Below are 25,352 nucleotides of genomic sequence, written 5' to 3'. Positions count from 1 at the left end.
TGAGTTTGGAGTACGTGCATGGACTAACAGGCTTCACCTTGCAACAGAATTGCTAAAATAAATATGATAAAATGAGGGTTGAGCTAATCAGTTTTTGTTTTTCTGGACAAATATGGTTATTGCTCAAGCAAAAACTCTCAGAAAATCTGATATTAGCCCATGTCACTCAGGAAACAACAGCCAGCAGAGACACTTTTCCTAAATGTAAATACTTCAGCATTCTGTAACTTCATAAAAGTCTCCTACAAACTAGATTAGGTTGAGAATATGGAGTAGCCACTTAGCAGCAAGCTGAAACTGAAATTGGTTGTTGCCACCTTGGAGCAGCTCCAGAAACTTATACAAAGCTTGTGAACCTCTCTGGGTCTTTTGAGAACAACTCCCCCAAACTCAAACCGGGTTTCAATGGCACTTCAGTTTGCTCCCACAGCCCCATTTTGACATTTGCTTTAATTTAAGTTCTTTGGTAGCCGTGGCAAATGGCTCTGCTGACCTTCATTATCAGTCCCCCAGAAAACAATGGCCTGGCAGCAAAATTAGGACCAAACCTTGCCCTCCCCCGCAGCCCTTGATAAGGAGCTCTCAGGATGCATATTCAGGGGTGAAGCCATGGCCCCTCTCCCTGTTCTGTGACTGAGTTTGTGTCTTGTTTGGGTTCTCTTCACTGTCCCCTCACGTGGGACCATGCAGGAGGCACCCAGTGCCACCATCTCCCCCAGAGGTGAGGAAGGTGCTCCCCAAAGCCCAGCTGCCCCCACAGGGGTGACCATCCACCACCAGCCCAGCACCTCATCCCCTCTGCTCACCACAGCCCTCAGCTTTCCCTTCCCACCCCTCCTGCTGACACCTTTCACCTCCCTGGGGCTCTGTGTCCTCCCTCCTTGTCACACCTTTCCTGTTGGAACCCTGGCTGCAGAGAATTCCAGACTTTCTGTGCTGCCAGGCACTGACCCCAGGAGAACACTGCATTGACCTGAGGCCCTGGAGAAGCTTCCAAAATGGAATGACAGAACTGGGATTGTGGGTGTGCAGTTTGGATAGAAGTGTGTGATATCACAGGGTGGGAAACTCTGAGTTTAAGGGTTTAGAATAGAGTAATAGATATAAAGCAAGATGGAGGGTTTAGGGTGGAGGCTGCTCCTTCTTCACCTTCTTCTTCTCCTTCTCCTCCTTCACCTTTTATTCACCTTCTCCCTGGGTTTGGGTGGTTTTGTGTCACCACTGGATAGAACAAGAAATACCATCTCACACATTTAATCCCGAGCCTGGCAAAAAGAAGTTAAGACTCCACACTCTCCTGCTGCCTTCTTGGAGGCAAACACCCCCATGGGTGAGGAGGAATGGCTCCTGGGTGTGTCTGCAGCCCTGGGTGGGCAGAAAGGGGCAGGAGGGTGCAGCAGTGCCCTGACTTGCCCCAGCCCTGCTGCTCTTGTGGCAGAAATGGGCTCTGGAGGGAGCAGGGTAACTCAGCAGTGCACCAGGGGCAGTGCACACGTACCTGCAGCTTGCAAACACACCAAAGCTTCTCCTGCTCAACTCTGGGCAGGAGCAACCATCCCCTTCCCATCCTGGCCTTCCCACATTCCCTGCCCAGCCCTGGGAAGCTCCATGTGAGCACACATGGCTGTTAAACACAATTTCTTTAGTTACCTCCTCTTTAGTGATACTGGGGGTGGCATTTGGCAGACAAATAGAACACATCACAATTTTCTCCTAGGCATTTTGAGAAACTGTTGGCTGCATTGGGCCAGAGGCTGCCTTGGCCAGGTGGTTTGGGCTCGGGGGCACACCTGGGCCTGCTGGAGGAGGGGGAACAGCCGAGCTGCTCTGCTACTTCTTGTCGTTCCTGCTGACAAAGGTGAGGAGATCCATGGCTGTGACCACACCAAACACCGTCTGCTTCGTGGAGGAGCTGCCATTCCCACTGACTGGAAGCACAGAAAATTCCAGCTTAGTGGCAAAACAGTAAAAAGGAACACCACCACCACCCCCACCAGCCCCCTCAGCACCTTCCAGCTGTGCAGAGGCTGCTGTGCATTTATTAAAAGAGAGCCCCAACAGGGACGGTGTCTGCCTGAGCTCTGCCTCCACAGAAATGATGATGGAGCCTCAGTCAGGTTACTGTGATCACACCAGAGAGGTTTTTGCTGCAAATAGTCCACCTTTCCCAGAGCAGGAGACTTAATTTCCCAGTTGTTTTTAGCCAACCTCTGTGCCAGTCCTGCTCCTATCACCACAGAACTTTTCACAGCAAACTAATGAGACTCTCTAAAAGCAGCAGTCAGGCACTTTTCTACTCTGTTCTCATAACATCCTACACCACCATTAATGAAACAGCACTTCAGGAATTGTTTTAACTCTCTGATAAATGTTTTCTTAAATAAAAACAAAACTAGCCACCAGAGCCCAAACACAAGATAAAATGCAAGCTCCAAAGGTGTGGGAAGAAAGTAATAAATAAGGGGGTAACTGTGACAGCATTAAAACAGCAGCTCTGGAAAAAGTGGGTGTTGTTTGAAAATCAGAGCAAGAGCTGCTGCAGACAGCTGGCTGATATGTTTTGATGGGTGCCATTTAATTTGCTGATACCATTTAATTTATATCAAAACATGATACAAAAGAGATATTCCTTATTTTATGACAACATAGCTGGGAAAGGAAACTGCCTGGCATTAATTTTGGTGAATTGGAAACGTGCATCAAAGGCAGGTTTGAGTGACAGGTTTTTGTTTGCAACCTATTGTGGGAACATGGATGGACCTGCATCTTCAGAGCTGATGGGGCCCTGGGTGAGCAGGCCCTGGAGAGGGAAGGTTTGGGATGTTTGGGTTTTGGAGGCCCCAAGCTGAGCAGGCAGCCCCTTGCTGGAGCCACCCACTGCTCACCTGAGGGATGCTGTGCATGCTCACTGTGCAATCCCATCAAATCAGCATAATTACAGCCTTCAGCTCTAATTCACAAGGCCTAAACATGGCTCTTCTGACTGCTTTTCGTGCTGCTCACTTTTCCCAGCCAAGGTCAAACCTGCACTCCTTTTTGGTGTAATTGTACTGGAAAGGTGTGCCAGGTCAGATGTGCTGAGCAGCACCTGCCACCATGCCTTTTTTGGGTCAGAGGAGGCACAAGGGGTGATCCCTGCTGCCACTGATGTGTCAGCAATCCTGATGCTGCTGTGGTGCTGCTGCAGGTGACTCTGCAGGGCTGGCTTGTACACCAAGGGGAAGGTGGTTGTGCAGTGAATTGAGAATGAAACCAATAAAAGCTGCTTTAATGGTGCTCCCAGACTGGCACAGCATCCCTACAGTCCAGGGAAGGCTCACACACAGCTGCCCCAGGCTACAACCAGTGCCCCTGATGACCTGTGCCACAGGGCTTGCTCATGGCCCACCCCAGTTCTGCTCAGCTTTCTCATCTTAGGTGCCTGAATTCCACCCAGGCTTTACCTGATGTGGCCAAATGCTCCTTCTGGCCTTGCCCCTGGGCTACAGAAGCCTAGAGAGATCCCTAACTTCCCCCTTGCTAGCTTTGCCCCTCTCCCCTCACCCCTGTGGTGTCAGACATGGGAGAGGAGTGGGCAGTCCCAGGGCTGTGCAGAGCAGAATCCCCTCGTGGGGCAGAGGCTCAGGGGCTGCACAGGTGCAGCAGCTGCACTGGCACCTGCCACAGTCAGCTTGAGAATTTCCCTCTCCCCTCTCAAACACTTGTGCCAAGCCCCTGGGGAGTTTCTGCAGATACCTACACTGCGTCTGCTCGTGTACAACGATAGCAAAGGGGTCGTTCTCCAGGATGCAGGAAAGCTTCCCAAGGCTGTCCTCCAGGCTGATCTAAACAGGGCAAAATGTAACTTTTAACGTTTTACTTCACCTTGCAATGGCTGAACTCTGACTTTGGAGGGTGCTGATCCCCCAGCTGGGTGAAATGCTCTGTCAGTGCTTGGCTCCTGGTGTGAAAAGCTCCCATATCTGAGCCCTGCTGGTTCTGCAGGGCTTGTACAGGTGCTTGTCCTTACTCTCATCTCCAAGATGTCATCATGGTCCTCCCCACTCCTCTCTGCCTTCTCACCAGCCTCTTCTCCCAGCTCCTCTCACAGTGCAGGGTGCTGCTGGTGCACCTCTCCCTGTCTCCCTGTGCCCAGACAGGCTGACACAGCCCAACCCCAGAGGTACCTTGGAGAACTGGTCGTAGGTGACCTTGGTGACAGGGTCTGAGGACTCCACGTTTCCATCCAGCACGGAGCTCAGGGTGTTGCTGAGGGTCACCATTCCCAAAATAAGCCTGTAAGGGAACAGGGAGTTTTCCAGAAGGTCAGACCTGAGGTGGAACACACATTTTATGTAGGGGCTGAGCTGCTCTGGTTGAAGTCAGTGACTAAATTGTTGCTGCAGTCAGTGGGAGGCACCAGGTTTCTCCTCACTTGTGCAGCACAAGGAGGTCTTTGTCCTCACCAAGCTGTTGGTTTCACAGCAGTTAAAATCTGCTGTTGCAGTCCAGGACTTAGCAGCTGGGAGAAGGAAAACCCATGGGCTCTCCAGCTGCTTATTTGTGAGGGTTTCCCCCCAGCTCTCACTCCCCTGGGCTCCCCTTGCCTGTGCACTGATCCAGCATCTTCTGGTTTGGTGGGCACTGGATTGGGCTTTAATTGGATCTTTTACAGGAGTTTTATTGATGAATCTTCACTAGGAGGCAGATGATCTTTTTAAAATTATGCATCAGAGTCCAACACAAGAGCCCCAGCTCTGAATGAGTAAATGGGACTTTAGCTTCATCATGACTGATTTTTCTGTACTAATGCCTGTCTGTGCAGTGAGCAGAAATAGTTACCCTGACTCAGCAACAACAGGAGCTTGGTCATATCCCTTCTCCTGGAGGATCTCAATTGCCTTTTGACAGCTGACTTCGGGGAGGAGGATGAGAGGGGCCGAGACATTCAGTTTCTGCACCTTGATGTTCCACCACCTGTTGGAAGACAAATGGCAGCGCCGAGCTGTGGCTGCTGCACAGCTGTGGCCTTCAGCAGGGGGCAAGGCCAGAGGAGATGAGGGATTTCTTTCTGCCTGAAAAGCCAGCCCCACTCCTACAGCCAAAGCAGAAATGCCACCACGGCCAGGTCTTGTTGAAGCCAAGCTTTCATGCAGCTCCAGAGGCAGGGATGAGACCAGCAGCTGGCAAGGTGCTGAGCTGTCCTGAATCCAAGGAAGCTATTGAGGGCTTCACTTCAAGCTCATAAATGGGTGACCTACCAGTTTTACTCCTTTGTTCTGTATCCTTGGTCCTCACAAGGCAGCATTTGCAGCTCCTGCAGGAGAGAGCCTCGCAGAGATGCTCGTGTGACTTATGAGGGACAAGCTGAGCTTGTTTGTGGGGGAACACGAGCAGCTCCCAAACATCTCAGCCCTGAGTCCTTGCAGAAAAGGCAGGGCAATGCTGGAGCCTGGAAGGGCCAAGAGCAACTCTAACCAGACACAAGAGGCCTTGGAAATGTGTTAAGTTTTTAGGAAATATTTTACAATAATTTTTGGTAAAAAAGGCGACATCAGTAATACCTGCTGTCTTTAGGGTGAGACCAAGACCTTTTCTAGACAACTGGCATTTGCCCAGCCACACATCAGCTGGCATCAGCAGTTTGCCTGTGACTCCCTGAGGGGACTCTTTCCTCATGGTGTCCAAGGGACAGCAAAGTTGGCCAGCTTTTCTGGCCAGCAGCTCTGGAAGGTGAAAAATTCCTGTTTTATGCCTGAAAAGAGCTGCAGAGCTGTTTGAAAGGGGGCTTGCTACAACAGGGACCCACCTCCCCAGCAGCCTGATGGTTCTTTGAACATCAGATGTGGAGTCGAGAGAGGTTTCAGAGGGTTTAGGTGGCCTGGGCTGCCACGTGGGAGTGGTTCAGCTACTTTGGGACAGAAATGGCTCCTTTATAGACTTCGATTGGAGGGCTGAGAGATAACAACTCAAAAGAGAGGAGCTGACATTACAGCCTCCCCAGAGGGGTTGGGACTTTACTGTGTTTTTACTAAACACTAAAAGGGAACGTTTTCCTTTGAAGATAATGATTTCCAGACTCAGAAAGCTGATTCCCTTAGCACAGTTTATTCCAGCAGAAGTTGTCTTACCAAGGCTTGTGCTCCTGGGCGTCATTTAGGAACCCATTTTTTATCATCCATGTATCATTCACAAATTTGGACCTAGAAATCACCAACAAAGAGCAAGTCTGTGAGGCTCCCAGAAGAAGTCGTGCTTTGTTTCGTGCATCAGACCACAGCACTGCCCCTGGGGCTCTCATGATTTTTGCAGCTGGCTGCTCTCAGCCCCTTTTAAGGTCAGCAGGAGCATCGGGTGCTCAGTAACTCTTCGAAGCACGCCAGCTATTTGCCTTCCTAACTTTAGGCATGCACGCTCAGAAAGCACAGCTTGGCTGAGTCCTGCTCCGTGCAGTGAGTCAGAGATGAGAGGAAATAAACCCCAAGTGTCCCAACACCCATCCCTTGGTGACTGCCACACTGCTGTGCTGTTCCTCCCTGTTGTTTATTTTGCTTTTTCCCCATGATCTGCCCAAGCGAGATTTCCAGCTCTGGGTCACTCCTTGTGCCTTGCTGTCAGATTTATTGGGGTGGCTCTCCAGAACCCCAAGCACCTGGCTCATCTCCTGTCACAGGAGGCCATGGGAGCTGCCACCCTGGTGCTGGGAAGCGGGGCAGGAAGCAGGACACTCACATGTAGTTGCGGACGGAGTCGGGCAGGATGACAACGCAGCGCTGGCCTTCCTGCAAGTCCTTGGCAGCTCTCACAGCCACAGACATGGCACTGCCCGAGCTGCCACCTGCGTGGGCACCAAGGAGAGGGAGACAAGGGTCAGGGCTGCACAGAGCCACTGTCCTGCAGTGGGAAGCACAGGCTGCCCCAGATAAGGATGCAGAGGTGGCACCTCGTGGGAGGGACACTGGGATGGGAGGACAATCAATCCCAAAGCCTTGTAGGCTTTAGGGCCAGGCAGAGGTAGGGACTGATGGGATGTGTTCATGTGGTGGCTCTTGGGCTTTGGAGGCAGCATGAAAGTCACCTCAAGGACTTCATGAACCATTTCTTGTGGGCAGACCAAGGTCTGAGTGGTCCCATGCAGGGACATTCAGAACACGCTGCCCACACCACACCCTCCCTTCCCACCAGCAGAACACCACGCCAGTTCTAGAGCTTCTGGCTGACATACTTGGCAGCCAAAGACTGGCTTTGAATGCACTATAAAGACTGAAAAAAAACTCCATAAACATTTCATTCATGCTTGGAATACCAGACCAACATGATGGGAAGGCTTGAATGCTCCCCGTGTCTGTGTGCACGCATGTGGTTTGCTGCACGTAGGGCAAGCAGGTCCCTGCTTTACAGAGGCAATTCTTCCACCACCAGTCTGAGTACTGGAAGTCAAACACATTCCACTATCTGTGTGCCAATTACACACTGCATTCAAGGCAGCACGTATTTTACAGCAGGTTAATTATCCCTGGGTCACATTTTTCAAACAAGCGAAGAACGGCCCTGAGAAATGCAGTTCAGGGAACACGAAGCTGTTCACAAATTATGGCTGAGTTCAAACAAGTGGTTTCTGTTGAAACACAGTGACTCCGTGCCTGCTAGGTTAAATCAACATTTAAGTGTTTCATTACATATATATAGCCTGATCTTTTGCAAAACTCCCTGGATATGAGTGCTCAGGGCTTTTATCAGCTGTAGCTATGAGCCTACGTAGTGTCTGCTCCTGGATGCAAACCTGTGTCTTTTTGCTTGGTGTCAGGGAAGGCTGGAAACAAGGCTGATGCTCTGTGGAGGCTCTTAGGGTACAGGCAGGGTCTGTGTGAGGGCACCTGTTCATTTTGGGAAGCCAGTGGGATCACTTACAACTTGTTGGCACAGGGAGAAATACTCAGTAAGAACATCTCACACTTTCTTTGCTTTCAGACCTTCCTGGTCCAGAGCTGGCACCTCTGGTGTGGCAGTGACACCGAGCACGGCCTCACAGAGCTGTTGGACAGCCCACCTGTCCTGCCCCGAGCCCCACTAATCCTCCCTTCAGCCTGTGTAACTCTACACTGCCTGAAGATCCAGTTCCACTGCAAAAGCGCTCCAGTAAGGAGAGAATTATTACTTCTATAATTACTGTGGCTGATGAGTCAGAGCCCAGACCAGACGCAGGGACACACCTCTGGAGCCTGCAGTGACCTCTGCCCAGCCCGAGGCTCAGCCTTTCAGCCCTGCTGACCCAGCAGACACAAAATGCAGAGGGCACCTACTCTGGAGAGTTTTGGTCCCAAAAGGATGAGGTTCAGAAGGTTTGTTAAGGGAACAAACTGCTGTGGCTGCACTGTGCTTACCACACAACAACCCCTCCTCTCTGATCAGCCTGCGGGACATGAGGAACGAGTCTCTGTCGTTGCTTTTGTACCACTGATCCACCACCTGGAAGGGAAGCAAGGAGGATGAGTCTTGGCAATGTCATTTCAGGCTGCCCTGACCCTCTGAGGCACACCATGGTGCTGATGCTCACATCTGGCAGCTCTGAGCTGCCTTCCACACTTGTTGAAAGCATTTGTCAGAACATCCATGGTCTGGAGTTCTTGCTTGCAGACACCCACACCTTTCCAGACAGCACCCTTTCCTCGGAGAGTTAGGGATGCCTGACAGGTCCAGAGTTAGGATGTGGAGGAATATTTACGATGTCCCAGGCCACGCTACATTAATGGTTGAGATTTTGCCAAAATGAGATCCAGCTACAAGAATCAGTCAGGATTATTAAGGTGACAGCTCTACAGCCAGGTGCTGACAGCAGGGATGTAGTTAACACCTGGAAGCAGAAAGAATCTGGGGTGTGAGGTTGTGAGGGACCTTTCTAGAAGGAGGCCAGGGCAACACAAGCAGCCTGTGTTAGGGATTTAAAGCTCTGTGGCAGCTGATACTGAGAGGGAGCTTGACAAGAAGAGCTGCAAGGTTCATGATCTGCTGTCTTACTTGGATCTTGTTGTCCAGCCTGTGCATGATGCAGGATTTCTGCTCTCTGTGTGTGCTGCCTGAGGCAGAGGAGGCTCAGGAAAGAGCAGTGTGATGAGGAGCAGCCTCAGCACAAACATCTGTGTGATCAGAGCCAAAGGGACATATCTGAACCATGGTGAGGCTGAGCAGAGGACACTCACACCGTGTTAAATGCCTGCTTTTCACCTCTATTTGCCTTCTCCTTGTGGGTCAGTGTCGTAGTTTGACATGGGAGGAATTTAGGGAAGTGAGGCAAAAGATTTTTGTGTAACTGAGTTTGTTGAGCCACTGAGAAGCTGGACACTCTTCTGTGAAAGACAGTGTCTTTTTCCTCTTGTGGAGAAGTCTCCATAACCTTAACAAGAGGGACTTCTCTCCCTAAGTGAACTGAAGAAAGACTATTTTAAAGGTAGTAAACTGACTGGCAATTTTAGGTTTTGTTTCTTTACATTATCAGTGAGAAAGAAAAGGTTGGGGGGGAGAAGAAGTGTTCTGAAGGGTTTGTTTTGATTCTTACTACTTTTTTCTTTCTTTTAATTACTTTTAATAAAATTTTCTTTATACCCTTTTAAAGTTTTGAGCCTGCTTTTCCTTTCTCCTAATCCTATCTCACCTCAGGAAGTGAATGCATTAGTGATTGACCAGCACCAAAACCTACCACACTCTTTGATGCATTAGCTGGGATATTTTAAAATTGAGGAAATCTTAAATTAACAAACCAAAACCACTACAGTCAGTTATAATCAGAGTTACTCAGAAAGTAACTGGGTGTCCCAATCCCCCCACAACAGCTTGTTCTGCACTGGGAAGATACATCAGGGCCACCACACCTCTGGCCTTGGGAGCAGGCTGGATGTTGTAGTGCACTAAATAATTTATTTAGTTGTTGTTTTGCACTGGGTGGTTGTAAATTTGCACTGAGTAGTTTTGACAGCTGGATGCCAAGGCAGAGAGCAGGCAGAGGCCCCTCCTCACAGGGTTACTCACGGATCTGTCGAGGACAGTGGGGATGAAGTCGTGCCCAATGCCCTCCACCTCGATGGTTGTGGTGTTGCTCTTGTTCATCTCACTGGGCAGAGCGACGATGGAGCCGTCGGGGTCCACGCCAATGATCTTGTAGGGAAAGGCATTTTGTCAAACCAAAATGGGAATTCAGAAACAGCCAAACACAAAACTCAAAGGAAAAGTTACCCACACCCTCAGCAGCAGTGTTTCCTCCCCCTGGTATTCATTAATATTCCTAATGACTGGCAGCATGGAGAGCTTCCAGGATAAAAGGGTGCTGTTTTTCACTGTCTTAAATAGATCCTAGGTAGTCTTCAGCTGTTGCAGAAGTGACTGGTGGCTTAAAATGTTATCACTCTCAAGGTGTTTGTCATCACCCCCTTGGCAGAGCCTGCCCCTTCCAAAGCCCAACCCTGAGGACAGTGCCAGAGCTCCTTAATCTGCTCTAGGTGAAGCCAGCCAGTGAGCTCCAACCTGTGGAGACCTGTGGATACAGACATCCTTTCTGGATCTAGCTGTGCTGGCTGATGGTGGCATCTCCCTGGTTATTCACAGCCTTGTGTCTGGGCTGAGGTGTCTCCTCAGCACGCAGCTTAAGGAGGGATGGTGACACTGCACACGCAGCTGCACGCTGCCAGCGAGGCAGCCTCACGTCCCAGACCTCCAGTGGTGGGTCCACACCTCTCTGGGGATCAGGGATCACTCACACACTGACCAGACCAGTCTGTGCACACCTCCAGTCTGCCTTGAAGCACGAGCTCTGCAGGATGAGCATCGTGAGTGATGCTACCCCTAAAGAACAGAGGGTTTTGCAGTGGCAGAGGAGAAGCATTTGCTGTCTGTGCCTCACCAGAGTGTCCTGCACAGAGCAAGGCACCAGGCAGGGGTAGATTTTAGTGGGGCTGTGGAAACTTTGGTCTCTAAGGCACTTGGATGGGTCTAGATCAGCCTAAACATCACCAAATTTCTTCCCACAGAAGCCACATTGCTGTGAACAAATTAGTGCAGACAGCAACTACTTCCTCAGGTGAGCCTGGGGTTAGGCAGGAAATGACATGCAGAGACAGGACAAGGGGGAATGGCTTTGAGCTGAAGGAGGGTAGATTTATACTGGGTAATAGGAAGAAATCTCTTATTGTAAGGGTGGTGAGGCCCTGCCACAGGATGCCCAGAGGAGTTGTGGGTGCCCCATCCCTGGAATTGTTCAAGGCCAGCTCTGAGCAACCTGGTCTGGTGGAAGGTGTCCCTGCTGATGGCAGGAGGGTGGAATGGGATGACCCCTAATATCCTTTCCAGCCCAAACCACTCTGTGATTCCATGAAAACCCCAGCAGTCCTGCCTCCAGCCTTACCTTGCACTCCGGGCACTTCTCCTTCAGCTTCCTGGCGACACCAGTGATGGTTCCTCCTGTGCCAGACCCAATCACCACCATGTGCACCTTGCCTGCAGATCAGGGGGCAGAGAGGTTTGCAAGGGCTCAGCACAGCCCCCAGCAGGATCTCCCCTTTATGCAGAGCCCTGTGCAGATGCAGAGCCTGTGTCCAGCAGAACCCCTGTGAGCAAAGGTCAGGCAGAGGCCGTGCTGGTGGCCAAAGCCTGGTCCTGTGCAGGAGCTCAGATGAGCTTGCAGGACCTGAGCACAGCTGGTCCTGCCTCACTGCAGGGAGCTGAAGGTGATCTCCAGATCTCCCATTGCAGCTCTCCATGATTTCTGCATCTTTGGCTTCTCCTGAGCTGAGGGAACGGCATGAAGATGTGTCAGGGGAGATTTAGGTTGGGTATTAGGGAAAAGTTCTTCCACAGAGGGTGGCTGGCCACTGAACAGGCTCCCAGGGCAGTGGTCACAGCACCAGCCTGGCAGAGCTCAAGGAGTGTTTGGACAATGCTCTCAGGCACATGGTGTAACTTTTTAGGTGTCCTGTGCAGGACCACAAGTTGGACTTTGATGATCCTTGTGGGTCCTCTCCAACTCAGGATATTCTGTGATTCTGTGGCTTAAGGAGGAGGGAATATCTCAGCACATCCACCCTTTTCAAACCACAGCATATCAAAGCAGGTCACACACGTGAATATCACTAACAGGCACAACCTTTCAGCCTGTGTTGGCATCCACAGTGGAGGGAGGGTTGAGCTCTGCCCTGACACCTGCCTCTGTGAGATGCAATCCCACTGACATCGCTGAAATTATACAGATTTAGGACTGAAAGGAGCAGAATTGGAGTCTGACCTTCAAAACTTGACACTGCAGCTGCACTGGGAAAGGGGGACCTGCAACCCACAGCTGGCAGCCAGCTGGAGCAAACCCTGACACTGCAGAGGAGGCAAGGCTGGGACTCTCTTGCTGCCATTGATAGCTGACTCTTTACTGCTCTGATAACTGCTGTCCAGTTAAAACCCTCAAGTCCTGGTCACGCTTCACAGTGCTCCCAGAACTGGCAGTAAATTTCACTTCTATCTGCACAAACATGGACTGGGACAGCCCTTTATCCTCCCCCAGCCCTCGCTTCCAGTGGCACTCGTTTGTGAGGTCTTGATTTGAAAATGAGAGTGCTGGATCAGATGCAGCCTTGCCATGCCCTGGTGGATTTATATTCCCCTCCAAGACCTCGTGGGACCTCTTGTGCTCCCGGCTGGCAGGTCACAGAGCTGGTGTGGCCACCAAGAGACATGTTCTTTCTCCTTTAGGTACAACCTGAGTTTCCTAAGCCTCTGGTCTCCCCCCAGGCTTTTGCAATGGGAGGGGAGAGCCGGGAAGCCCTGCAAGGCTGAGGTGGATCTGGAGTGGATTAGGAGAGGTTGCTACACCCTGTGTGTCAGTGTTATTAAGATAATACTGCCGGCCCCTCCAGAGGCCCTTTGGGCTGTTTCTAGACATTCAGCTCAATAAATGATGTAAATGAAGCCTCTCAGAGAGGGCTACAGCCCCCTGCACGTCGAGGCAGCAGCACAGACAGTACCTTCACACTGCTCCAGGATCTCCTCGGCCGTGGTGTCGTAATGAGCCAGGGGGTTGCTCGGGTTTCGGTACTGTTTATTCCAGCAGAGAACAGCAGCAGTTACCGTGTGAAGAGCAGGGCAAATACCAAGCCAGACACAGCTCCTGACAGAGCTGTACCCAGAGCATGCAGCTTCCCCCTCCTCTCCCTGCTGAGGGGGACACTGCCACCCCACCAGGACAGGTCACGGGTGTTCCTCCTGTTTGTCCCTTTGGCACAGATTTCCAGGCCCACTTGGGATTTTTCCACACTGGGAGGTTAAATGTGCCCACAAACACTCCCTCTCCAGCACTTGGTGCCCCTTAGGTGTGGGGAAGGTTCAGAGGCTGGGGACTGTGAGCTGGAGAAGCTTCCTGATCATCAATCAGCTCTTGTGCACAAGAGGGATTTAGCAGCACTGATATTTGTGCACCCCACTTTCACACCCATGGACCAAAAATGAGCTGAAAAGCTCATCCAGTCTTTGAGCTACTTTTTTCTCAGAAGGAAGGAGCTCGCCTGACTTTCTGCACTCCAGGGGCTCCTCACTCAGGGCTCAGACCAAGTGTCCTCCTGTCCAAGACCCAGCACTGCAGGAACCTCTGGCATGAGTCACCAGGGTTTGCCCTTTACAGCATGAGGTTTATTTTTGAGGCAGAACAGAGGCTGCTAGCTAGGCTTAAAAAGTGGGGGTTTTTTTCAGGTCAAAGTTAAACCTGAAGCAATTTGAGTTGTCTTTGAACTGTGCAAGAAAACCCAGCCTCACCCACACCCAGGCTTTGGCAGAAGTGTTGCAGGTTTGGAAGTGCCCCTTATTTTGTTTCTGTCCCCCTGTGCTTTGCAGAGTGATTAAGTTTCAAATGCCATAAAACACTGACGAAATCTGCCTCTGGTGCCAGTTCTAATGGAGCCCCCAAACAGAGGCACTCTTGGAGAACACCTTATAAACTCTCTTGGGAAAGGGAGCCAGTGGAGGGATGGCCTTTACCTGGTCCAGGATGTGAGCGTTTGGGATTTCACTTTTCAGCTTCCAGGCCACACGGATGTTGGACTCGGGGGCATCAAAGCGAGTGCACGGTGTTCTCACGATTTCAGCACCCAGTGCCTTCAGAATATCGACCTTTGGGAGGGACAAGAGGAGCTGCAGCACAGCTGATCCCACACAGGGATGGTAACCCGAACCTGCGGGCTCAGGGCAGCACCAGATGCCAGAGCAGCTTTGCATGTGGGAGACATTTATCCTGTGGAGATACAATGTCCAGCTCTGGACTCTGCTATCTCTGACATGCTCCAGCAGCCCAGGGCTCCTGTCTGAAGCTGGCACATGGATTTGAGCCTGGCTTCTTGCCCTGTCCCACTTGGAGGGCAGGCTGGGGACAGGGTGGAGGGAGGTGACAGTGTGCTGCTCCTTGGTGCCAGAGGAAAAGGGCAGAGGGAACTGGACAGGGAACAGTGTCTCCTGTGCTGGGACTGGAGCCCCAGCATGCAAAGGGGAGATCAAAAGCTGATTTTGCCCTAAGTCCCTTCTCTTCTCTCACCAAAATCAGGGAAGGAGCAATCAGCCCTAGGGTGTCTCCTCTGGGAGATGGGGCTGTCAGTGGGACAGGGGAGTGTTGGGACACCTGGAGATGAAGCCCATGGCAGCTGGAGGTGGCATCTGACCCAGACTGAGCTTGGGTGAGATTTAGGTTGAATTGAGGATGACACTTTGGAGAAGGGCTCATTCTTGAGCCAGCTCAGGGTGTGTGTCTGGCTTCACTGGCATGAGTTCAGCTGTCTGTGAGGCTCTTGGCTCAGCAGTGAGGGATTTCTGCCATCTCCAGGACGGTGTGCTCACCAGACCATCAGCTCTCATGCAAGTGACTTGAGACACCACCCTGAGAAACAGCTCGGGCAACTCTAAGTGTCCCCAGCTGAAAGAAAGCCATAAATGCACAGTGAGGCCAAGTGACCTGTCAGATGTCAGGGGGGAAGTGAGCAGGACTGGCAGGACAGCCCTGGCACCTGCCTGCCTCTCCTGCTGTGCTCCACGTTCAGCAGATGCTGCTCTGTTTCTCTGCACCCACACACTGTGTTTGGCTATCCCAGCTGCACTTCTGACACCAGACAGCCACCAGCCATCACAGGCTGCCTTTATTCCCCTCAAGAGGCAACTTTCTGAACAGCAGCTGTGGCAGTGGGTGTGCAAGGCTCATTGGCTTTTAAAGTGCTCCAGGGAGGGAGAAGCAGAGACAGAGAGAGAACAGGGAGATGTTCCCCAGCTGTGGGGTAAAACCATACAGAGCTCTGACCTTCTCCATGCTCATTTTCTCTGGCAGGACGATGATGCAGCGGTAACCCTTCAATGCAGCCACCAGTGCCAGCCCAATCCCTGCATGGGGGGAGCAGAGGGAACTGGTTGGCACCAGAATTTGGCAAGAGCAACGGATGGGCGCCGCTGCTCGCGCTCCTCTCTGGATGGAACCAAGGAGTGGCCACTGACCAGCCACGGGTGAGGGCATCCCCCACGAGCCTCCTGGGATGTGCTGGGAGCACCAGGGAGTGTGGGAGGATGGGCTGACGGGCAAGTGGAGCTGCAGCATCGCTCCTGCTCTCAGGGGTGGCACGGAGAGAATGGCAGGGCTGGGGAGAGCTTTTCTCCCCTCACAGAGGCTCAGCCTCCTTCCTGTGGTTTTGGAAACACAGGAGAGAGCTGATTGTGCTTCAGGAGTGCCTTCCCCTCCCCTTCAGTTGTGGGGGGACAGACACACAGGACGCAGCATGTCACTCCATGGCCGGCAGGCCAAGGGCACCTCTGCTCCAGTTTCAGCAGGGTGATGGATGGAGCCAGCTGCTCCCTGCTAGAGCAGGAAGGTGAGGCAGCAGGAAGGAGCAGCGTGTCCCTGCCAGGGGCTGCAGGGAGCCTGGTGCCATTCCAGCTGCCCCCAGGCAGGCAGGGAGCCAGTGTGACCCACGTGGGACACAGCTCTGGGGGAGCACAGATCCCCTTGGCTCCGTGGCTGGGGGTGGCTGGGGTGACACAGTGTGGTGGGGTGACAAGTGACAGTGACAAGGGCAAAAATCACAGGAATTCTCTTCCAACCCAGCAGGGGAATGGTCTCTGGGAACCTCTGAGAATTCAAAAGCTTCCCAGCCTGAAAACACCCAGGGTTGCCCCAGCCCCTGATGCTGTCTGCCTTGCCACAAGGAGACCTTCCAGGCACACCTGTGCAGGTGTGGGACCCTCACAGAAACCTCAGGAATTTCAGCAAGGAGGCACCTCAGCATCCCAGGAAGCCCATGACCACCAGGAGGGGAGCTGAGGGGAGGATGGAGCCAGAGCCCACCTCGTAACTCCAAATGCAAATCCCTGCTCCTCAGAAATTCCACCCTGCCCAGTTCCCAGGCAGAGGGAGCATCCCTGCCCTTCCCACCTGTGTTTCCTGAAGTGGGTTCAATCAAGGTGTCTCCTGGTTTGATAATCCCAGCTCTCTCTGCGTCCTCCACCATCCTGAGGCTGATGCGGTCCTTCACGCTGCCCCCTGCATTGAAGTACTCACACTTGGCCACTGGAAAGGGAAACAAAGGGGACACTCCATCAGGCACCTGCTCCTTTCTCCCCCTGGCCTCACTGCAGTGTTAGGACACCTCTTCCTCCTCTGCAGGACTTCCTTTGCTGAGGGGAATGCATCCCCCATTTGCATTTTTGGGATTTTCCATCAGAGTCCTTCTTTCCCCCATGTTTCCTCCACCCTGGATGGGTTTGAAGCCAACCTGGACAGCCCAGGATGGGTTAAAAATCAGCTGGACATGGTCATTGCAGGGTGGGAGGTGCCACACTGGCAGCACTCCTTGAGGACTCTTGTGTGAGCCAGGGATAGCAGCAAGGTCTCACTGTCTATCCTGGGGCACTGAGGTTTTTTAATAGATATCTAAAAAGCTCCCCTTTTGCAGGGATGATCTGTAGTCCTAACTGAGGTGCTGTAAAAAAATCCCAAACAATAGAAAGAACATTTTCAGGTGTCAGGCCAAATGACAGTTTCTTTCACTGAGCTAGCAACAAGCCAAGTCACTTTCCAAGGCACATCTCAGTCCTCACTGGGGCCTCCACACCACAGGATTCTTCTTACCAAGGCTTTGATCAACATCTGCAACTGAACTGGTGCCACTGAGCTCTGTTATATGAACAACACGGAGAAATGGGGATTTCCAGGGGTCTTTCACCCTGGCAGAGACAGCGACCTGAGGCTGAGAAATCAGCCCTGTACCCGAGCAGCCTGATCAGGAAAGGAAATCTCGTGCTCATCATTACATTTTATAACGCAAAGTGCCACAACTCCAGCTGCACAAGGGTCCCTGGGGGCACAGAAGACACCAGGCACTCCCATCCAGCTGTAGCTGCTTCCTTTTATTCCTGTCTTTGCCTGGGAAGGGGCCCTGTGCTGACACAGACAGGATTGTGGAGCTGCTCTGCCTGTTCTGCTTTCCTTCCCCTCCTGTGCCAGGGGAGGGAGACACCATCCCAGAAAATGGGATCTGCCCGGCTTTCCCAGCACCTGAAGCACCAGCCAGACATCCTGCAAGGGACAGGCTGCTCCAGAGCTGCTCCAGGCACTGCACATCTGTCCTCCCACCTCCAGCAGCTCCCTCCATGGTCTCCTGTGTCCCTCAGCTCTCATTGTGGGCAGGGTGAGGCAGTGCAGTGTGGAGGTTGCAGGGCTGGTGACCCAAGGATCCCAGATCCTGAGAAGGGATCAGGTGGGAAAACCCAGGGTGCTCCCTGTGTCTGTGTGCTCAGTGGGGTCTGGCTGCCCCAGGGTTCCCAGGTGCCACACAGCACTGCAGGGCTCTGCTGTGCCATTGCAGTAAGGATGGGTGCTCAGCAGGTCTCTCCTTACCCAGCTGTGTGACCCTCGTGGCACTTTCTGCCTCTCAGAATCTGCCTTTCTGCCCAGTTTGGATTATTAGGATTAGGAGTTATAGGAAAGGAGACTGAAAAGTCCACATGCACAGATCTGAGCTTATCACCCTTGTGACTGTAGGGGGACAGCCTAAAGCCAAGCCTGACATGACACAGCACAGGCTAACATCTCCTTAGGGAGAGGACTTAGATCCATCCCCAGATTTATGCCAGCTCTGCTCTGAGCTCATGCTGCTGTTACCTGGCAGGAGAAATGCCTCACTACCATTGCCCCCCTGCTCATTGCTGCTTGAAATCTCCTATTTGGCCCAAGAAATTACTGCCTAATAAGCAGGAGAGCCCAACATGAGCCACACCTGCCCCTCCCCATCTCTGTTCCTCTCTGAAGCCCCTCCAGCACCACCCCTCACCCTCACCTCGTGGCATGCAAAAACCTGGTGGGAAGGGGACACTCACAGAGCTCACACTTGAGCCCATAGGACTTCCCAATCTTGTTGATTTGGACCATTGGGGTGCAGCCAATTTTCTTGAGGATATTGGGCAAGATTTTCTTTTCTTCTCTCCTGAAATAATGCAGGAAAAAATAAAGTAAAATAAAAACTGTTGTTGTGCAACATGAATCAAGAGAAAATCTGAGAGAGGTTTCAGCAACTTTATCAAGGCCACCAAAAGACACCCCAGCTCCAAGAGAAAAAGAATTAGTAGCACCAGGAGTTAGTTACAGTTCTCCATCATGAGTTATTAGGTCTTTTACATAAAAAGTAAGCTAATTAATTTTCAGGGTTGTTCTGAAATGCCTTGTCACTATGGGACATGAAATAACACGACGCAGACACGCAGCTCTCCCAAGGTAAAAAGAGTACTTTTAATTTCTGACTCCAACATTTACAGATTTCCAAAAGTGACAGTGGATTTGAGGGTGACAGTGCCACCTCTCCAATGACACTGGACAAACCAACAGTCTATCAAATTTCTCTTTTTCCATAAAAGAATGCAAAACAATAAGTTATTTACATAAAGTGTGTGTGAAAGTTCATTACAAGAATGTAAACATCAGAAGGCTTAGAAAAACTTAAAAAATCAGGGTGACAGTGCCTTGCTCTGCAAAACCCTAGGCCAGATCTGTAATGAGTGAGAAGATGCTGACAAGCCTTTGGATTTTACGCTGTAGGTGAGAAAAGCAGGAGACACAGCATGAGGCTCCCCATCTTTTCCCCATCCTGCCCAGCCCCATCTCTGCTCCCCACATTTCCAGCTGCCTCTGGGCCAAGTGTTGCTGGCCAGGACTGCCAAACTTGCAAGGATGGCTCCAAGCCATGAGAGAAGCCCAAACCTGAGAGGGTTCTGGGGGGTGTTTTGCAAACAGTTGAACCCAGCTCTGTGACCGGTGAAATCCAGCTCCCAGACTGGCCAGTTGCACTGAGACTCCAGCAGAAGCCAAAACCCACAGCAACAGCAACAAAAACAGACCTGTTTGCCCAAACCACCTTGCCAAGGAACACACCCTCGAGCTCTCTGACAGATTGACGAGGGCTGTGTTTGTTTGGGCCACATCCTGGTCACAAGCCAAGGACATCTCCTTGCCATGGGGTGCCAACGCCCCGTTCCCTCAGTGCTCAGCTCTGCTGTGCACATCCCTCGCCTCCCACCATCCCTGCAGCCCTGAACTGGAGCTGTGCTGTCCCTGTCACGGCCAGGCAGTGGCTGTGTGCTGGCAGGAAGCCCGAGTGGTGCAGAGGTGACTCAGGGACCTCACACCCCTCCCTCCAGGTTCTGCAAGTGTGATATAAACACCTCCTGCCCTGCAGGAGTACAGGGCTTCAGTGAAGGTCTGTATTACCAAGAGGTTCCAGCCTCCCTGCATCCCTAGCCCAGAAATTATGGGATGTGCTGTTACCTCTCCCTCTGGGGGAAGTGTCTGCAGGCACCTCAGGCTCCTTTGAGTGCTGCCAAATATTAGGCAATACCACAATAAATGAGCTTCCCCCACAGCTGCAGCCATTGCCCATCTGCTCCAAAAGCCACTGAAATGCTCAGGGATTTCAGTGGGGCTCCTTCAGGTAAGGTTTAACTGGAGCCTGGCTCTCTTGAGAGTGACCTGAGTTACTGCATTGCACATCTGGATTGCATCCTGCAGGTCAGTTCAGGACAGCAGACAAGGATGGTTTTCCCCTAAGATTCCAGCTTTTAGTAATGGCTTGCTATTCCTTGAGATGTCCAGGGGAAAACCAGTCCTGGCAAAGCAAAGGATTCCTGCTGAGGTTATGTTGGGTCAGAACCAGCTCGAGGGATGTCAGAACTAGTCTACCTCTGTATCTTTCAAAAAAAAAAAATTAAATGTTTAATATTCTTAATTAAAATAACATCATGTCTCCTCCCTCTGCTTCTACCCCCAAAACTCAATCAGATTTCACCTGGGAATCTCAGAAAGTCCAGAGATTTTTGCTCCATTGGCTGCCATCTGTGGCTTACCCAGAGCAGGGAAACCAAACCACCTCTCCCTCCACACACTGCTGCAGAGCTGTGATGTGTCCCAGTGAATTTTTTTCCCTGCTACACAGTGGGTTATGTTTCAGCTCCTGCCCCAGCAGTGCTGTGTGGGCCCCCACAGCCAGACTCCATTCCCAGAGCAGTGTTTGATGCCCAGGGCTGGGGAATGTCTCTCCATCTCCTGTCTGGGGGTGGGATGGGCCCAGCCACTGGCACCACCAGGGCACCTTGAAGATAAATTGTTAAAAAAAAAAAAAATTATCCTGCTCAGAATGATAATTGAGGAAAAAAAAAAATCATTTTGACTGAAAAGTGCTGATTCTCTGCTCAGGCACCAGCTGCAGGGGTTGCACTGAGAGATGCACAGCTTGCTGGATCAGCTCCAGGGCTCTGCATTCCATTTTTCCCTCCTGCATGGGCCAGACTCAGAGGCTGCCCTGTGCTGCCCACATGCTGGTGGCTGTGCCCTGGCCTTGTCCTGCCTGGCACATGGTCAGGCATGACCATGCAGAGCTGTGCTGCACCTCCCACAGCTCCAGTTCCTGGAGCTGGATTCCTGCTTTACTCCACTGGCTGGAGCTGGGTCCCAGTCTCTGCACTGCAGGGACGTGTCTGCAGTTCCTGTGACATTTATGGGACAGCCTTATCTTTAGTAGCTTGTCTGTGTCTGGTTTGCAGAGTCATTAAAGCACTTCTTGTCAGGACTAGTCTGGGCCCTCACGTCACCCTGGGAGGGAACCTGCTGCTGTGAGGGCAAGAACAGCTCACTGTAAGAACTTTTCTCTGCTCTGGGGCCATTTGCTACTGATACAAAAGCCCAGGCCCTGGTAATCCATTTTTGTGAAGGCCTCTCAGCCATCTAAAATAAGATGCCCCAAACAAGGAGATGCTCTGGAAAACACAGAGCTGTGAGTCGAGCCAGCCACATCCTTCTGCAAAATAAAAGGGAGTGAAAAAAGTCTTCTGGGAGAGGAGCTACTAAGCTGCTTTTGCCATGTGGAAAATAAACCATCATTAACACAACAGCTGGCTTTTGGCCATGACCATCCTGGTGTAACAACAACCTCCAGGAAAAGGTGCTGAGCTGCACCCTGAAGAAAGCAGCACGGAGGAATTACTTACAAGGGAACACAGGAGTGTGGAGACTTGCTGGCAGGCGTTGTGGCTGTCCATGTGCACTTACTGGGCAAGTTGGGAAGGATCCAGGTGCTGTCCTGACTGCCTGCAGCCCTGCCATTCACCAGGGGGCACTTCTGACTCAGCTCCTGTGGGGTGGAAATAGAGGTCACATAGACAGCTGGGAGAAAAAAAAAGCTGCAGAGGGGAAAAAATGGCATTTGGGTGGCCAGGCTGCTTGGAGCATCCTGCTGGCATTTTAACCACATGGATCTAGGTGGGTAAGGAGGTTGTAGGGGTGGAAGGAGGTTGGAAGGAGATGAACAGATGAAAGGATGTTTTAGTGAGGTGAGTGTCAGTCCCTTCTCCCAGGGAAAAAGTGGTGTGACAAGAGGAAATGGACTCAAGTTGCCCCAGGGGAGATTATACATTAGGAAAAAAAGTAGATTATACATTAAGAAAAAAATTCCATTAAATGGTTGTAAAGCATTTGGATGGAATTCCCAGTGAAGTGGTGTAGTCACCATCCCTGGAAGTGTTCAAAACTCCTGTGGAGATGCCACTTGAGGACACAGACTCATGGTGAATGTAGTGGTGTGGGTTCATGGTTGGACCTGATGATCATAACAGCCTTTTCCAACCTTAGCAATTGCATGGTTCCATGATTCCATGACAAAATTGCTCTTTTGGAGTGGTGTGCTATTCCCCATACATCATCTGAGCATCCTCTCCAGTATATCTTCTTCCCCATCTCAAAACCATCACTTCCACTAGGAAATTTTATGTTCCTTATTTAATTATTTGGTCAAGAACAGCTTTTTTCACCCTAGCAGAGAAGAACCTGCAGGTAAGTCCATCCAGCAATAATTGCAGAATGCTTTTATGGTGATGGTGGGACTTAGAGGTCACCTCTGGTCTGGTTCCAATTGTATTAAAATTGAGAAAAAAGAACCAACAAAAATAAAACAGCAAAGGGCAGAAAAGGTGCTCAGGGTACTGAGCAACTCCCACAGTAAAGCAGCTTAGAGAGAGGAGGATTCATCAGGCTGGAAATGAGACAAGAGGCTGGTGCTGAGAGCAGGCTCTAAATCCTGGGGGAGTTAGAGAAGGTGCATTAAATAATGAGCAATAAATAATAAAGCAGAATGGAATTATCAGGAACAACTACAGAGGCAGAGCAGATAAAAAATGGAATGAGAAAAGGTTTAAACAAGTTAGAAAAAGTTGAGTTCAGTAGCAGATTTTAAGCACACAAGCCCTGATGGCATCAGTGCTCTGCTGGAAGGCAATTTTCTGTGCTGTTGTCTCTGTGTTGCTGGTGCATATACAGACAAAAGGAGGAGTCTGGGCTTAAAGTTTCTTTTCAGCATCTGCTACTGAACAACAGCAGAAACAAATAATCCCAGAAAAGGGTTACATGCAGGTTTGGTGTGACCTCTCTGCTCTGATCCTCTCTGCAATCCATCCACCACCCGTCTGTGCTAAAGAAAAGAACCACATGAAGAAATACCACATGAGTTTTGGTATCTGTAAGCTCCTTTTCTGGCTTGTTCACAGAATGAATTTACCTTGATTCAACCATTAGTGAATAAGGGGACCTTGAAACTCCACAGGGTCATGGATGGAGACTTGTGTCTCACATAGGCTGATGATGGAAGCTGCTTAGTCTGCCCTGTCTCCCTACGCCTCTGTGGTGGTGCATTTTGCAATTAGACCCTTTCCTTACCTTCGCTGCAGCAGAAATGGCCAAAGACATGATGCTGGACATTTCTTCTGCATTTAACTTCAGACTGAGAACAGAGACATCATTTTGCCATCTGGCAGAACCAAAACAGTGGCTCAAAGAAGAAACATCCCATTTCTAAACACAGAGAACTGCCTGCAGCAGGGCCAGACCTCCTGCTGTGTGGAGAGGCCATGGGAAATGCAGTTTGGTTGGGGAGCTTCATCTCCCCCCAGGCCATAAAGCCACAGCTCTGTCCCCCCTCCTCCCCTGGGCTCCCAGTGGCCAGCACGCTGTTGTGGCTAAGTCCTGACGATCTGAATTCTTTGTGGCTTGACTTATGAGCCCATGGGCAGCCTTAATTACCATTTCTGCCATCCTCCTCCTGCTTGCCTGCTCCTTTCACCCTCCTGGTGGGAGTTTCTCTGCAGCAGCCTGGCAGCACAGCCCGAGGTCCACGCTGTGATTCCCTGGTGGCTTCCACGCTGGATGGGGCTGGGGTTTGGTCCCTGAGGGCTGGGCTGTCCCTGGAACACAGAAACACACCACACTGTTACTCCAGCAACACCAGAGGGGTGGAACAGCCGGTGCTGCTCCTCCTTATCCAGAGCATCTCCAGAGATGGAGGTCAACAACCTCCTGCTGCAACCTGGCTCCACAGCTAAAGCAGACAGAGAACTCTGGTCCAGCCCCACACCAGGCCCTCAGAAACCCTTTGCTCTCTAGACACAGCACCCCCAGCCTCAGAAAGCAGCAGGAAACCATGAGGGTGCCGAGCAGTCACCCCAAAGTGCCTTGGATTCTGCAGCAGCAAAAGCTTTCCCAGCAAACTTTGCCTCCCAGTGCTCTTCCCCACCACTGCTGCTCATTGGCAGGGATTAAAGGGGAAAAAATGGTTCATTTCCTTGCAAACCAGGATTTGTGTCGGCCTTGAGTATATCTCCCAAGCAAATCTGTATTTACCTATCTAATTAGCTGGGAAGGAGCAAAAGTCACCTGTGGGTAAAGAAGAGATAATCCACAGTGTATCAGAAATGGTCAGCATGCTTTCACAACTGAGCTCAACAGTTACCACCCAAAATGCTGGCTGTTAGAATTCTAGATATTGAGAATTTTAGATTTTTCTGTGTTGAAAGACACATACTCTCAAGAGAACACAATATTTAACCTGAAGCCATAGAGAAAACTTCCAAAACTGAATAATAGCATTAAGATTATGAGTGTGTAGCTTGAATAAAAGTGTGCGATATCACATAGTAGAAATCTTGGAGTTTAAAGTTTTAGAATGTAGAGTTTATAGAATATAGTTTTAGAATATAAAGTTTTATAATATATCTAAAACTATAGAAGATAGTTTTTTAGAGAGATAGAAGTTTTAGAACAGTATCTAATCCTTCTTCTTCACCTTCTTCATGTTTAAGTAGGATTTTGTAATTAGACAAAAAAGTCTGCATTGCAAAACATAAGTAATTAGTTATTAGATTAAAAGTAAAAATAATTTAAGTGTCATTTCTTAATTAGATAGTTTTTCTTTAAAAGGACTTTTAGAGATAGATACAGAACCATTTTGTAACTTGTTGGTGAAATACTGCAGAACTCACAGATTATAAGACTATAATACAAATAAAAAATAGTAAACATCTAAGTCCAAACATAAAATACCATCTCAAGCACTTTCAATCCCAAAGACCCCAAAAAAAAAAATATCAACAGCTGCCAAAATAGATTTTATGAGTATATTTAGTATATTTTTTATCCTCCCTTTTCCTGGTGATGCCCATCTCTACCATAATTGCAGTGGGGTAGAAAGGGACAAGGCAGGAGAGTGAAATTATTGGGGCTGCAGGGCCCCACCACCCAAGCCCTCTCTCCCTTCCAGCCCTGGATCAGGAGGGCTTCTTCATGGAAGGAAGAACATTACTGGCTCCCACCTTCAAAAATAAGATTGTATTCTCCTCACTGTGTTCAGTTTCCCTGACATCTGATGCAAAAATAAGTCAAGAATGGGGTTTTCATTTGTTCTCTCACCCAAAGTGAATGCAGACATATTTTCCAGACACCCAGGGAACAAAGAAGCCAGGGCTGGCCTTTGAGTAGTCAACATCTACACACTCTGCTGGAGAAT

General features: G+C 50.6%; 1 protein-coding gene and 1 long non-coding RNA gene across 4 annotated transcripts; one reads left to right on the top strand and one right to left on the bottom strand.

Moving 5' to 3' along the window:
- Positions 1 to 1,352: 1,352 nt before the first annotated feature.
- On the bottom strand, positions 1,353 to 23,682 carry LOC121333561 (cystathionine beta-synthase-like). 2 transcript variants are annotated; one of them, XM_041399997.1, is made up of 16 exons: positions 23,594 to 23,682; positions 21,511 to 21,653; positions 18,355 to 18,461; positions 16,412 to 16,546; positions 15,290 to 15,369; positions 13,987 to 14,118; positions 12,981 to 13,050; positions 11,375 to 11,466; positions 10,006 to 10,131; positions 8,364 to 8,448; positions 6,712 to 6,817; positions 6,111 to 6,182; positions 4,822 to 4,956; positions 4,167 to 4,275; positions 3,740 to 3,824; positions 1,353 to 1,928 (listed from the first exon to the last, which is right to left on the bottom strand). In XM_041399997.1, the coding sequence occupies exons 1-16, from the start codon at positions 23,603 to 23,605 to the stop codon at positions 1,831 to 1,833; spliced, it is 1,587 nt and encodes a 528-aa protein (XP_041255931.1). In that variant the 5' UTR covers positions 23,606 to 23,682; the 3' UTR covers positions 1,353 to 1,830. The 2 variants fall into 2 exon arrangements, with proteins under 2 accessions (XP_041255931.1, XP_041255930.1); XM_041399996.1 differs by lacking the exon at positions 23,594 to 23,682 and adding an exon at positions 23,231 to 23,272.
- LOC121333562 lies at positions 14,050 to 16,414 on the top strand. Of its 2 annotated transcripts, none has more exons than XR_005952311.1 (3): positions 14,050 to 14,169; positions 15,317 to 15,489; positions 16,085 to 16,414. It is a non-coding gene; the product is annotated as an uncharacterized LOC121333562 (long non-coding RNA). The 2 variants fall into 2 exon arrangements; XR_005952312.1 differs by lacking the exon at positions 14,050 to 14,169 and adding an exon at positions 14,225 to 14,675.
- Positions 23,683 to 25,352: the final 1,670 nt, after the last annotated feature.

This window comes from Onychostruthus taczanowskii, unplaced genomic scaffold (genome assembly GCF_017590055.1).
Source record: "Onychostruthus taczanowskii isolate IOZ18803 unplaced genomic scaffold, ASM1759005v1 scaffold17, whole genome shotgun sequence".
NCBI lineage: Eukaryota > Metazoa > Chordata > Aves > Passeriformes > Passeridae > Onychostruthus > Onychostruthus taczanowskii.
Note: the sequence above shows the minus strand (reverse complement) of the source record. Positions and strands in the feature narration are given on the sequence as shown.

Coding starts and splice junctions, on each gene's coding strand:
- LOC121333561 (XM_041399996.1), bottom strand. CDS start 23,272: ATGTCCAGCATCATGTCTTTGGCCATTTCTGCTGCAGCGAAG. Junction 13,051..13,986: donor ACGCTCACATCCTGGACCAG/GTAAAGGCCATC, acceptor TGGAATAAACAG/TACCGAAACCCGAGCAACCC. Junction 6,183..6,711: donor GACTCCGTCCGCAACTACAT/GTGAGTGTCCTG, acceptor GGTGATTTCTAG/GTCCAAATTTGTGAATGATA.